We start from the raw sequence: 14,620 nt of genomic DNA, 5'->3' as shown, positions 1-14,620 counted from the left end.
CCAGGGTGAATTTGGCTTGTGAAGATTGTGGTAACATGTATTTGAGAACCTAGATGTAAATTGGAAGCTTTGGGTGGCTTCCTGGCCCTAGTGAAATCTATGAGAGTTTTGCCATTGACCTCAATAAAACCAGGATTTTACCCACTGAGTTTATTAGGTAGCTTAATTCACCAGCTGTTAACTGAAAATTACACAAGGAAGCTAGAAAGCACTAATCCCCTTCCATCCCAACGTCATTCCTCTGCAGGATGGAGTGGCATATGTTCAGCCAATGAAACACAATTCAGAAGCACTATATCATCAAAAGAAATCATCAGTGGTTCATTGGCGATCCTGAGAGCAGGACACTATTGCCTAGCACTTTTCTGTGATCACTGTTATGACACCAGAGCTTCTGTTCATTTTAGACAGAGTGGCAGGTACATATGTTTGATTTTTCAAGCTTAGTAAAACTGCTACCAAAGCAAACCTCATCATTCATCATAATATGTCATCCTAACAAGATGCAAGTCTGAGATACTTCACATTTTAACCCACCAGAGGCAGTCAGTAAATAATTTATGGGCTACCAGAACACCTCTTGTCATGAATCTGATATGCTTAACAGCTAATTACATCTATGTAGGGATTATGGTTTACATTGTAGTTTTATAGTAACAAAACCCAAGCTTCCTAAGATTCCATTAAACAGCTCCTTATCTCAGATGTTGTGATGCTTATCAGCACCATATGTTAAGAACTCCTGCTATGTTTCCAGATGACCCCAGGGAAGCCTTCTAGGATTTAATTAGGTTGAAATGTCAGGAGGGCAGGAGTTGAGAACATAGCTTGTGACTTACAACACATCATTCAGCCAAGCAGAATTTAAACCCAGGTCTGAAATCCAAATAAAAGGTCTTTATAATCTAGCTTTTATACCTAATAAATTTGTCAAATAGTTTCAAAATTGTTAACTTTTTTTTCCTCTGTTATTGCTATACACAGTACTGTGATGTAATACAGGGCACGTAGGCATCCTTTATATTAGTGATGGGTGAACCTCAAATGAATCATGGTTTGGGTTTCAGTCATAGGAAAATGCCCAAGTCCATCTTCTTCTCTTCAGGTTATCCACACTTTCTGAACACACTATACATAGAACCACTTAACTAAGACCTGGAAATGACCTGTTAGGTTTGCCAATCCATCCCCCTGCCATTGCAGGATTGTCCCTAGAGTACATTTCTAATGCTTTCTCCATACTCGTTTTAAATGACCCAAGTGATGGAGTTCTGCCACCTCCATAGGGAGACTTCCACAGCTTAATCCATCTGAATGCCAAAGCTTTTGGGCCTACGTTTGCTAGATTTGCTCAGCCGAAGCCCCCATTGGAGCTTTTACACCACTGGGAGCTTTGTCTGAGTAAGTACTGTAGGATGATACCTCCAGGGACAAAACTCAACCCCATGCACCCAAAGAAGGGCCCTAATGCCGTGGAAATGTTATGTTTTTGAAGGATGGGAGGCAGACCAGTCGAGAGACTTGCATGTGGTAGCGTACAGTTGCACTCAGAGAGGAGGAATTGTGGGAAGTCTGACAGTATGGCGGTGTACTGCACAAAGCCATTGGGATGTAAGCCCAAACTAAGGAGACAACAGGCCATGCCTGCCCTTTCCACCTCCAGCCCTGTGGTGGTGGGCATGGCCCTTGCTTTCAGGTAGCATAGCCATTCCTCAGCTGCCTGGATTTTTCTCCAGGAACAGAGCATTTTTGCACGGGCTTTTCTTTGTGCCATATGTGCAGCTGCTTAGGTGACCGCTAGGTCACTGAAGTGTGACAGATCACGTGTGGGTGTGGCTGTTTGGGAGCCTAGAAAGAAAACTGAGAATGTGCTTATCCTGCTTTATTGCTGGTTTAGTCGTTATAAAGCATTCTGACAAATGCATGAATTAATTCTGAGAAATGAAGCAGCGACGTTTTGCCCATTGTTAGACTGGTCTTACAGCAGGATGGAGATGGATTTAAGCCCCTGATGATAGCCTCCCACTGGAACAGCAGCACCCAGGGAAAAACTATCACTTGCAGTACAGCTTCTTGCCTTTTTTGGCGGGGGAGAGTGGTGGACAAAGAAATAAATGACTATATGGTATTAGCTAAATCAGTGGCCTGCTATTTCCAGTATCCAAGCCCTGTAGGCCTCAACGTGGTGCTGTACACTTCAGAAGAATGGAGCGGAGCGCATGATACAGGCGTCAGCCTTGGTTATCCAACTGAGCTGCCCATCACTGCATGAAGTGCCATTGCTTTTGAGGGAGGAAAAGTTCATAGGCAAAACTTATGCATGGACTGTGTTTCATAGAGATGTCCCCAAAAATCAGAAATCTTTTGACTAGAGCTGGACCCAGACCCTGTGTTTGAACATTCTTGACTTCTGGGAGCATTCAAAGCCCAAACCTTGCAACTGGCCCTGTATTTACAATGGGGCTGAACCAAAACTCCATAATGGAAACACTCCTGAACTTCAGGTATCTGGATGCAGGTCCAATTTTGAGGCTCCATCCCATGTCTCCTTTGGGGGCAGATGGGCAAAGGGAGGGGTTGTGTCTCTGAGGTATCGTAGCTTTGCCAGGGCTGTTTGAGATGCAAGTCTCTTAAAAACATGTATTTTAGAATGTAAAACATCTGCCAAGGCAGATGTGACCTGACTGTGTCTAGCCAAGTATGCTGCATTCAGAATATAATAAAAAGCCCAGGTGTCTTTAAGGATGTAATTGCTATGGCCGCAGAAAAGAATTATGGAACTAAGTGCCAAATATGTGAATACATTTATAGCAGCTTTTCTTGTTCCTGAAACTGAATATATGTAAAAATAAAGAGGCTGATTTCCTGTCCTAAAGCAGGTGGGGGCTCATTCCTGTGTTTCTTAGTCATTCATAAAAAGGCTTGGACCCATGGAACAATCTGATTGGCTGGCAAGGAGCTGTGTCATTACTGGTCAAAAGTCATTAGCCAAAATATTTAAGTTGCCATTTTTAAAGGGTTCTGATACATTTAATGCTCTATTTGTTATATGTGCACCTGAGATGCTGGAAGAGTACCACTGACACACCACTGTGGTTCACATATATTAGACCAGAATGGGGGAGGAACCCAGGTTGCAACATTTTGATCCAGATTTCAAAACTCCCACGGCCTGGAGCATTTTAAATCTGGAGGAGATGGTGCTGCAGTGATGGTACACCCTCATTTCCCCATGGGCATTAAGAGGCTTGTTTCTGCAGGGACTCCTCCATGCACAGATCAGCAACGTACATGCCAGGCACAATATTATACAGATACAATATTATACGACTGTGTATATAACACAACACTTGCTGTCTTCACTTGACTGTGTAAAAATTGCCATTCAGGAATGTGATGTTCTGTGTGTTGATAGATATACATTATGTCAGAATATGGCATGGAACATAGTCCAAACAAAATGCTACATTATATAAAAATGAAATCTTCCATTATATAAAAAATAACAAATATACAGTACAATATAATTCAAAGGAAAGCCATCATAGGATTTAAGTGACAAACCACTTTGGCTCTACTGACATGCTCTCAGGGGGGCTTATTTTCAACTGTATTTATCTATTATTCTCTCTGCTGTAGTTACTGTTAACAAACATGTACAGAACACCAGAAATATGTATGGTGCTTTCCTGAGATTAAAAGGACGATGATCCCTGCCCCAAAGAGTTTGCAATCTAAGGTCCAGATTGCAATAGCCTTAAGTCCTTCCTTTGTGCCTGCATCTTCCATTTTGTGAGCACACAGGCAAAAGAAAATATGAGAACGCTACTGTACTCCATTTGTGGGAGAAATATGTGGCAAGCTGCAAAATGCCTTGCATGAAAATGCCGTTTATTACAAACAGCATTTATACAGGACATTAATTAGTATGCTTAGACTTCTATTTCCCCTCCCAAATGCAAGGAAACACTTTCTCAGAAGACTCCGTAGGTGCTAATATTCTGTTCCACTGACAATTCCATTGAACACTATTGTTTTTCTAGTTATTAGCATAGCCAATGTTTTACTAGCCGCAGTATGCACTCAAACATTTATACACAATAGTGGTGCACAATATAAATGGTTAGACACATAGATAAAGGTATATTTTATGTTTACTTGTAATAAAACACAAGTAAGCTTCCTGTTTTTGTTTCCCCATGACTTGCTCTTCAGTAGTAGAACTAACTAACAGCATTCAGCGAGTGTGGTGACGGGCAGAGTATAAGAACATGAGGAGAAAAGGAGAAAAGAGATCTACTCAAAGTCCCCTTGTCTTTTATATTTTCCAATCCCTTTTAATAAAGTAAGATACTTCCGGTATTATAAAACACGTTGTGACCCTTGTAACGCTACAAAACACTGATACAAAATGTGAATAGTACAATGTTCAGTATATATATATAATATATATTTATATTTTAATATATTATATTTATTTCTACATAAACAGGCTATAAATATTATATGTGCCATATTTGCCTTATACTCGTGGTTCCCAGCATTTGACTTTATAGTACAAAAACCCTTAAAAAAAATAAAATACATAAAGAAACTCAGTAGAAATAGCTGTACATTTTAAAAATCTTGTACATATACAGTGTTATCGTTACAGCTCTGGGCTACAAGAACACAGTTAAAAGCCTGTCCAACAATTAATTAAGTTGAAAATCACCACTCCTAGAAGTTTGAGCTGCCATGTAATAAGTCATTGATACTCAAGAGTTTATGGGGCAAATTCTCTACTGCTGTACATTGGAGCTGTGTCAGTTTATACCAGCACAGAATTTGGCCTTCTATGGGAGGAAAAAGAGTTTAAAAATAAGTTATAGATCGCTATGAGCCTTAGGTAACTTCTACTTTCATTTCTACTTGTTCCAGGGCCTGATCCATTGTCTATTAAAGTCCATGAGAATTATTTGCATATACTTTAGGAGGTTGTTGGATCAGGCCCAAATTCACTGACTTCACTAGGAAACTCTTACCCAAAGAAATATAGCTCATCAGGTCTTACCAAGGCAAATGTGTTTTCCGTCAAGGAGAGCAACCATCAACCTTGTCTTTGTTTAATTCAGTCTATATTTAGTCAGAAACCTTCAATTAGACACAGAGCTTAAATCGGAAGGTGTTTTTTTTTTTTTTTTGTAGGGGTCTCAGTAAAAAATCATTCTGAAACAAGAAACCAACACAGTGATATTTTCTTCCTGGAGCCCAGCCGCAAGGAGAAACAAAAGGCATGGATGGAGCTTTATTTCGTACAACTGGAAGCACAAAGCGCCCTGCTGAATGCTAAACCATTGCCTGTAGTCTTTACACCATTGGACAGACACTTAGTGTCAACATGTGTTTCATTTAGGTCTCAAAGTCCACAACCCGACTTTGTAATCAGAGAAACAAAATACATATGTTCACGGCAGTGACAGCAACTTATCATGAGCAACTGATGTCTCTTGAACAAGCGTCTTGTGGCTCATCACTGCACAATTTGCTACGTGATACTCGTGTCCTTCTTGTGAAAGCGGGTGTCCTGTGCATAAGCCCTGAATACAACCAGTCTAAGAAATACAGGCACGTTCCATATGATTTCCTGTTGTTTGTTTTGTTCTAAACAGTAGGCGAGCTGAGTGGAACAGCAGTGTCATAGGTAAGTGTCTGTGTGCAGCAGGTTTGAGGTGTGTCCTCTCTGGTGCTCAATAGTTCTGTTTCTTCACTAGAGTAAACTGTGGTGTCCATGTCATCAGAATGATATCCTGACTGGTAGCCACTCGTCTGGTTTGAGGCTTCAGACATCACAGATTCGTTACTTTTACTGGGCACCAGCATACTGCAAGAGAAATAGAAACAACGTTGAAATAACTTCTGAGAGTTTCCTTTGGAGGCCATCATTAGGCACATCAATTTGTACAAACCGCTCTTCTCCAAAACCAGCATGAAGCAGAGCAGAGTTGTCGTTAGCAAGGGTGGCTTGTACGCTGATATAAAAGCTTTTTTAAACGTGCACCGGATTATAGGAGAGATGGTTTTCCTCTTCACTCCCCTATGACATGTAATATGCATCCTGTACAGGGATCATTCTTATGGCAGTACAGGCTTACTGTGGGATATGAACTGTGGCCTCTGAGAGTGAAGTGGAATGAAAGCTTGGAAATGTGTCCGTGCATTGCAGTGTGAGGTTGCAATTGTAATTACAGTGAACCTTTGCTTGGAATGAAGTTGTCCTAGAAAAATAAGACCCTCAGAGGGGTTTTCACAGGAGTAGGTGAGGCTTTAGCTGTGTGAATCCCACTGACTTTTAGCTGAGTCTCAGAACTAAAATCCCGTACAATGCGCTGAAATTTACCCCTTTTGTCCTTCCAGCTCTTTGAAAATCATGGGTCTGCTTTTAAATAGAGAAACCCACAATACTGTTATGAACAGGCTAGAATCAGAACCACTCAAATGTGTACCATTGGCCCAGTATTCTCTAGTTGGTAGAGTAAAGGTGGAGAAAATAGCACACGTTCTCTCTGTGCTGCTGCTTGAAGTTCTGAATAGCTGCAGTGTACAGCACAGTGACAGCTACAATGTCCTAGGAGACCTGGGACTTGTTACAAGACACAGATAACCAGGTGTGCAGTGGTTTATTTTCTATATTTTATATGGCACACGAAGGCCATTCAGAGAAGAGTCTGTCTTTTGAGACAACTCATAGCCTAAGCATCTTCTGTAAACTGGATAGTCTTATTCCATCATATTTGCTGGCTGACCCTTACCTAAAGGGAACTGTCACTTGCTGAGCTCTGTCTTCCAGTGTCTTCAGCTCTTCAGATGCAAGAACCATCCCACTGTCTGTCTGATTGTCCTTTAAAGAGCCAAAGAGAGGCCGGAAATTGATCAGATGGAAACACACACAAAAATGGAAAAGCAACACAAGGAATATGAAGGGATGTAACAAAAGACAGACTTACATCTTGAACAACTTTTACAGCAGGTACTAAGGGCACATCTTCAAATGTTTTCACACTCACAGGTCGGCTTTTTCTCTTACTACCTTGTCGGTACGGACTGTAAAGAGAAGAATGGGTTTGTTTTCATGAGCCGTCTTTTGGGTGTATGATGATATACAGATGATATCAGACTCCTTTATCTTTCAACAACAAAGTTAATCATTTGTCAAAACATATTATGCAAACCTCAACTGAAAAGGGGAAACTGGCTAGAAAGTGGCATGTTTCTGACCTGCGGCTGCTAAAACCTTGATCCCCAAGCAAATCCTAAGGAACACCTTTTAAAAAACAACCAACTCCTTTTCTGAGTGATGCTGCAAGTTTCATTTCCTGCAAACTCCATATAAAAGTCTAACGAACAGAGAAGCTTGGACCACAATTGTATGTCTCTTTCTTTGGGCTGTACTTCTGACACTCCAAACTGGACCTGAGTCACCTACAGCAGACAGAGCAAACTGTCTCCTGTTAAAATGTGGGAGTTGGGGCTATGTGTTCAACATCTCCCCTTTCTTGAAGGCTCTTCTCCAAAAGAAGCCCTCCAAGCAGGAGGGAGTTCAGTAAATCAGTGACAAAGAAAACAGCAGTGGCCTATCACGGAGGACACAGATGCCCAAATCAGCAGCAACCTCAGAGTTCCCTCTCTACATAAGTGTAATGAAATGTACCTTGTTTCCAAGCTAGCCTACCTAAAACTAATGCAAGAGCTGCAGCAATATTGGCTCTGACCTAAGAAGGGACCACACCAACTTTACTTCTGGAAGAGTGGGAGTCAATGGGACAAAAGGCATCTCAGTATGCTACAGTGAGATCCTAGTCTGCTTTGTTGGCTGCAAAATGCTTCCAGCTTCAGGAACATAAAAATAAATCTATCCAAAGTCACATTTCATATTCCCCGCTCTCCGCCTCTTAGGGCAGCACTCCCACTGCTGTTTCATCAGAACAGACTAAAAATTGCAGAAAGCCCCTTTAAAACATATATTACCGATGTTGTTTTTTTTCCTTTTAGTCATTACAGAATAACAGGAAGAGTGGGTTGGGGAAAGCCATATAGGAAGTGTTACAAATGGAAAATGAGAGCAATGCTTTCAATTATATCAAATGTTTTCATCTTTTAAATGTAAATATTATCGACCATCACACTATTAAAACATGGTATTTAGGTGTTTAGTTATAGTACCTTGATTTCAACGGAAGCCCTAAGTGCACTGTTCCTAAGGAGGATAGGGCTTGATCCTGCACCAACAAAGTTAATGGAAGCTTTGTCATTGACTTTCATGGATGCAGGCTCAGTGCCCCTGCAATAATTAAACTGGGGCTGAGTGGTCTGAAGGGACTTTCTGGTTCTTATATGAAATTCTTCTATCTCTGCTCTTGTCTCTTGCAACAAACCCCTCCAAGTCACCCCTGCTTCTTCTGAGGCAGCAGAAAGACACTGGCAACCATCCCTGGCATCCTGAACTCTTGAGGCTGCAGTAGGAACCACAGATACGCCTAGGTGAGAAAATTCCTTCCTCCCCCACAACTTATGCAGATAAGCCCTTTCTTAAGCCCATATGCACAAGCTAGGTGCGGGTTCTGGAGTTTGGTCTTAAGTAAGCCTTCACTGTACACTGCTGGATAAGATTGCACGCTCTCTGCAATAGGGAACATCTATTTGGTACATGTTTTTACAGTGCCTACCACAACAGAACCCTGATCCGTGACTCGGGCCCCTAGGTGATACCAGAACACAAGTAATACATAATAAATAAGTATAATCAGTAACAGTACCATTTAACGAAACTTCCATTAGCCATCAGTTCATGACCCACCTAACAATGTGCTCATTTTCTGGGTAGAAATATCAGGGGACTTGTGTAAAGATAGGCTTTTGTTAATGAACCCATCACTAGGTCTATCATCCTTACCACACCAGGGTTTGTTACAAGAATATAAACAGACCAGAAAAGAATGACTAGACATTTTCTAAGGGCTAGCTAAAAATACTATCACAGCACTTTTGGACGAGAAACTGAACTCTTTAAAGGGCGGCAGGGGAAAATTGAGGTTATACAGGTGTTTCAGAAGCTAAGAAACTAGTGATATGCAGATCCTCCTACAGAGACTCTATGGCTTTATTCTTATCCCTATGAACAGAGTTAAATATGGACCACAGCAGCTGAAATCTCTTCCTTTCATTTTTCCTCCCCCAACCTGAACACAACTGCCTAGAGGCCACAGTGGGATGTTCACCATATAAAATACCTAATTCCTGCTGTGTTGTCATAATGGAATTTAGGATCGCAGGCTTCCTCTTCCGCCATACAGGAAACAGGTGAGGTTGGCAAAGAGAGTCCAGAATCCTCATCCATGTTCAGTGATACCATTAGAGGAAGGACAATGTAATCTTTACCATCCTGTAGAATACAGTGAAAAAAGTCAGAGTAAAATATATATACGCATTGTAAATAAGAATACTTACAATAAAAGTTAAAGCTATGGTGGGCTGCTTTATTTGACTATAAACAGTATATTATATTTGCTGGAGCATACATCAAAAGATTTGAACTTAAAGGGACATTGTCAAAGAGTTTTAGACCAAAATGTAGACCTTCTAATGGTTTTACATATCTGAGTAAGCAATCAAAACGTTTACTTTTTAATTTTTTATTTCAGTTACAACTGTAAGCTTCTTATCGTGATCTGGCTTTCTGCCCAGGGCCCTAGCAAGTCTAACGCTGGCCAGGCTTGGCGGATCCCCTGAAATCTGCCCACAGCCCCCCAGGGGGCCTTGGACCCCTGGTTGAGAACCACTGTTCTAGAGCATGAGAACTGGAAAGTGAAACCGACCAGTCTATAAGAATTATCCAATCTGAGTGAAAAGCAAAAGGTGAACAATAAGCAGAGATAAAAAAAAGATAAAACTATTTCAGTGTTAAATAGTCTAAAATGATATAACTAACAATGAGGATTTTTTAAAATGAATTTTATAGACAGTGTACACGTCAGATAATAATATAGTCACAGATTATTTCTAGTTGCTGAAGTCTCCTCATTGATGTATGGTGACAAATTATTTTGACAAGGAATGTATAATTCATTAAAGTACAGAAGATAAACCAATTATGTGCAGTGTGTTACAAATGATTATATTCTTTAAAATAAATTGGCCTAGACGATTATAATGATCTTTTCTTTTGTGATTTCTCAGTTGAATTTATAAATATATAAATACACACACACACAAGGCAAGTGGCAGGAAATCCACAGAAATGATATCTATCTATTTTAGTTTCATAGATTCATAGCACCTGCCCAGAATAGCCAATAAAACACTTAGGTTCCCAGGTGCATGCCCTAACCACTGAGCCATTGGTTATTGAGGAAGGCTGGTCGTGGTTCCTCTTTCTCTCTGATTTTGACCAGAAATTCCATCCTGGACCTCATAGACTCGTAAATATTAAGGTCAGAAGGGACCACTATGATCATCTAGTCTGACCTCCTGCACAATGCAGGCCACAGAATCTCACCCACCCACTCCTGCGAAAAACCTCACACCTATATCTGTGCTATTGAAGTCCTCAAATCATGGTTTAAAGACTTCAAGGCGCAGAGAATCCTCCAGCAAGTGACCCGTGCCCCATGCTACGGAGGAAGGCGAAAAACCTCCAGGGCCTCTTCCAATCTGCCCTGGAGGAAAATTCCTTCCTGACCACAAATATGGTGATCAGCTGAACCCTGAGCATATGGGCAAGATTCACCAGCCAGATACCCAGGAAAGAATTCTCTGTAGTAACTCAGATCCCACCCCATCTAACATCCCATCACAGGCCATTGGGCCTATTTACCATGAATATTTAAAGATCAATTAGTTACTTATATGGTCCCATTATCACAGTATCTGAACACCTTACAGTCTTAATATATTTCTCCTCCCAACACCTCTGAGTGGTAGGGAAGTGCTACTACCCCCATTTTACAAATGGGGAACTGAGTCACAGAGAAACTAACTGACTTGCTTAGGGTCCCACAGGAAGTCTGTAGCAGAGGAGGACACTGAACCCAGGTGCCCTGAATTCTGGGCTAATGCCCTTACCACTGGCATTTGTGTAGTTATCAAGCAGACAGTGAGAAGTGGGACAAATGAAGTGGTGTACAGGATAGAGCTGGCTCCCTGGACTAACCCCAAAGCTATCCATATGGACAATCTGAGGGGGCAGTGGGAAGCCTTGCTGGGAGGGAGGGGTAGACATGGGCCAGGTTTTGTTATTATCACAAATCTCTGTGACCTGGGCCATCCTCTTCAGCCATCTGCCTCAACTCCCCAAGGTGATGTGGTATAACAATGGCCCAACAAGGCACCACTGCAGAATATTGTAGCATTGGTACAATATCTATATTCACGTACCTGACGAACATTGGCTTGCAGTAAGTTTCCCAGGTGCTCCACTAATTCAGAAAAAGTAGGTCTTTGCTTAGGTTCTCCATGCCAGCAGTCCAGCATCGTCTGATATCTAGTGGGATAAAACCATGACAATATCAGGGCAATGAGGGGGGCATATTCTACCTACACAGATGCTTGCTATTACCATAAAGCATATTTGCAAGTTCCTACATTTCTGGTGTTGTATAGTCTGGTGCTCTCATCCTTGTTCCTTCTTTCAGTCTTCTACAAAACTCCTCATCAATTTTTACACCAGGATATGGCGAAGCTCCTAAAATGATAACCTTTTTTTAAGAAGACACTTAAAATTCTGGGCCTGATTTTCAACCAAATGATTTGTACATGCAATAACTGCTATTATATGAACAAGTCAGGCAATTAGAGATGTTTGCATGTGCAATTACCCAATTTGCATGTAAAGTCAAAACTTTCAAAAAAAATTTCACTGTTTTTTCAACCAGCTCTATCGTTAAAGTTAGAGGTTCAGTAGCAAATAAAAGTGACTTACCTAATGAAAATATCTCCCATAGCAGAATGCCGAAGGACCATACGTCACTCTGAATGGTATATACTCTGTCAAAAATGGTTTCTGGTGCCATCCATTTTAGGGGTAATCTGGCCTGAAAGCAGTGTAAAAAAATAATTAAACTTTAGTAAGAGACAGGAAAAAGAGAACACTGTTTCCAAAAACAACATGTTAAAATAGAATAGTTAATTCGAATTAAACGTCTCCAACATTTATTCTCCAAAACTTACATCTCCTTTCCTGACATAATCTGGGTCTTTGTAGATGTCTCGTGCCAAGCCAAAATCACAGATTTTGACCACGTTATTCTGTGATAAGAGGATATTACGAGCAGCCAGGTCCCTATGAATGCACTGCAAAGGGAAGAAAACAAGTTTATAGGTTGGCTGTTGTTGAACTCTCTGCTCAGAGAGTTGATCTATTTCACATCTGTGCTGACCTCACTCTCAGAGGCCAGATATTTCTTAAATCCTATTAAGAAAAATAAATCCCAACGTCAACAGAGTTACTGATTTTTAAGTGGCTTTTTTGATGATTGTAACTGACCTGAAAACAAAAGTCTTTCTGAGCCAAGTCCAAACACACATCTGTTTAACCAATAAACAGCCATGGCCCTTGAGGTTAGCCAATTAATTATCCCAGGAAACTGATGCAAAACAGGTTAGGATCTGATTACCACAGATTTACTTTGGTTATATTCAAATCCACATTCCCCATCGCATCTATGATACTTCACCCTTTTTAATATACTTGAAATGGTGAAAAATGTCATATGACAGGCCCAATGTTGAAATTATTCTCTGCTGGAAACAATTAAAGATGGAAAAGTACATCTCTCTATCTCTGCCAGTATGATAGCCGCCATCATGGCCAATGCACCAGGGACTTCCATAGCTAAACTCACAGGCCTCTCTACAGCTTGACCTACAGGCTCTGGAGCTGGGGTCTGTAACCAACGCTCATGCTCTGTAGATCAGGCACAGAGGGGGACATAACACACACCCTACCTGACCGGTAGGTTACACATGCAGGATTGTTCTTATATATTTTTCAGGCCTTGACAAATGCCCTTCTAAATGACTAAAACAAAGGGACTCTCCAATCTTTCCGTGGGAGACTATTCTACATTCTAACAGATACCACCATTGGTCATATATCCAGATATCCAGCCTAATTTTGCCTTTGCATATTACCTAGTATTCCTTGTTTTTATGCCCTGTGCCACCATTAATAATTCCTCTTTCCTTTTGGTGTTTACAGCCTTCAGAATATTTGCGAATGATCAGCTATTGTTTGGCCCAGTTATACAAAGTTAGGATCAAATCCTGATGGGGCATCTGCTCTGGGATGAAATGCAGGGGAAATGTGGTGTTTCTTTTGTGTTAGCAGGTCAGGCGGAGATCCATCAAGGGGAGATTCACAGTGCCCACAAACATGCATCTCTTAGTCTACAGTGTCTCTGTGCAGTGTCATGAACAGGGGCTTCCATCCTTCCCACTGCCCTACAGAGCAATTTCTTCAGAGCAAAGCCTTTTTATTCTAACGTGGCTCTTCTTATCAGGAATTGGTCCCTCATTCCTTTTAATCTTTCCTCAGATGTCATTCCCTCCAGGCACTTTATCATTCTTTTATGAATCAGAGAACAATGAACCTTATACAAATTGCTAACATTCATGTCAATCAAAGCACCTCATATGGGCTGTTTCATTTTGTCATATTAATGGTTCCGACATTTTTTGGAGCAATCAGAAAATGTTGTGGATGGTTGCCAGTCCAATGACAAACCTATCGCTTCCTTCTATGAACCTGTAGCATCATTTTCTACAATGGTTAACCATATGAAAAATGCCATTTCCCTGAAAAGATTCTTACTTTGCGTGAAGCCAAGAACTCCATCCCCCTGGCCACCTGGAAGCTATAACAGATAAGGTCCTCCATGCTCAGAGGGTTCTTGCAAAGGTCTTCAGAAGCTGCTACAAGGAGCAAGATGACAACAATCAAACATGTTCTCTATTTCAGATTTCACCTACGGATGTTTCTTATTTAAAATACATTGTCAAATCCCGTGACCAGTAGTCAGCACTTTACATTACTGTACGAGAGACCCATGTTCAAATCTCAGGCTTGATTATTTGTTTCCAGAGTTTACAAGAGCTGGGAGAGCTGCAAAAATCAGCTCATGTAGTACCTAGTGAAAGCAAAGTCTTGCAGCAATCCCAGTGGATGAGCTAAGAGTGGAACTGAAGGGAGTTCTCATTCCGCCCCCATTAGGGAAGAAAGTACAAAGGTTTGTGGATCATAGAAAAATTGTTACTTGAAGGAGGGAGACATTTAATCTCACACTCTAGCAAACTGGAGGGGTAAGGTCCATAACCACACCTGCTAATGGTCCAGTCCTTGCTCAGTCATGACATCATTAGGATATTTGCTGAGTAGGAACTGCTATAGAATGATCTGATTATAACTCCAATCCCGCTACTGTATAGTTAGGCTTGGGAGGATCAGTAAACACTGATTTTACCATACACACAAAACCCAAAAAAATCATATTTGTATCAATGATAACAGAAATGTACAGCTAGGCAAAGTAAGCAAATGCTACCTGAGAATTTATTAGGGTTTGATTTAAAGATATTTACTTTGTAT

The 14,620-nt window shown here is 40.9% G+C and overlaps 1 protein-coding gene across 3 annotated transcripts in view; it reads right to left on the bottom strand.

Annotated features, from left to right (window-relative positions):
* Window positions 1–3,918: 3,918 nt before the first annotated feature.
* Window positions 3,919–14,620, bottom strand: part of KDR (kinase insert domain receptor) — a 42,433-nt gene continuing 31,731 nt past the window's right edge. The window contains exons 22-30 of one of the 3 annotated variants that reach the window (XM_073342013.2): window positions 13,847–13,944; window positions 12,205–12,327; window positions 11,957–12,068; window positions 11,620–11,719; window positions 11,413–11,518; window positions 9,270–9,421; window positions 6,987–7,083; window positions 6,792–6,880; window positions 3,919–5,863 (exon numbers count right to left, since the gene is read on the bottom strand). In XM_073342013.2, the coding sequence (XP_073198114.1) occupies window positions 5,644–5,863; window positions 6,792–6,880; window positions 6,987–7,083; window positions 9,270–9,421; window positions 11,413–11,518; window positions 11,620–11,719; window positions 11,957–12,068; window positions 12,205–12,327; window positions 13,847–13,944 (1,097 nt within the window). In that variant the 3' untranslated portion in view covers window positions 3,919–5,643. Of the gene's footprint in view, window positions 5,864–6,791; window positions 6,881–6,986; window positions 7,084–9,269; window positions 9,422–11,412; window positions 11,519–11,619; window positions 11,720–11,956; window positions 12,069–12,204; window positions 12,328–13,846; window positions 13,948–14,620 lie in introns of all 3 variants that reach the window. The other 2 variants (XM_073342012.2, XM_073342014.2) reach the window with 2 other exon arrangements.

This window comes from Lepidochelys kempii, chromosome 4, assembly GCF_965140285.1.
Source record: "Lepidochelys kempii isolate rLepKem1 chromosome 4, rLepKem1.hap1, whole genome shotgun sequence".
Taxonomy (NCBI): Eukaryota; Metazoa; Chordata; order Testudines; family Cheloniidae; genus Lepidochelys; species Lepidochelys kempii.
This window is presented reverse-complemented; position numbering and strand designations above follow the sequence as displayed.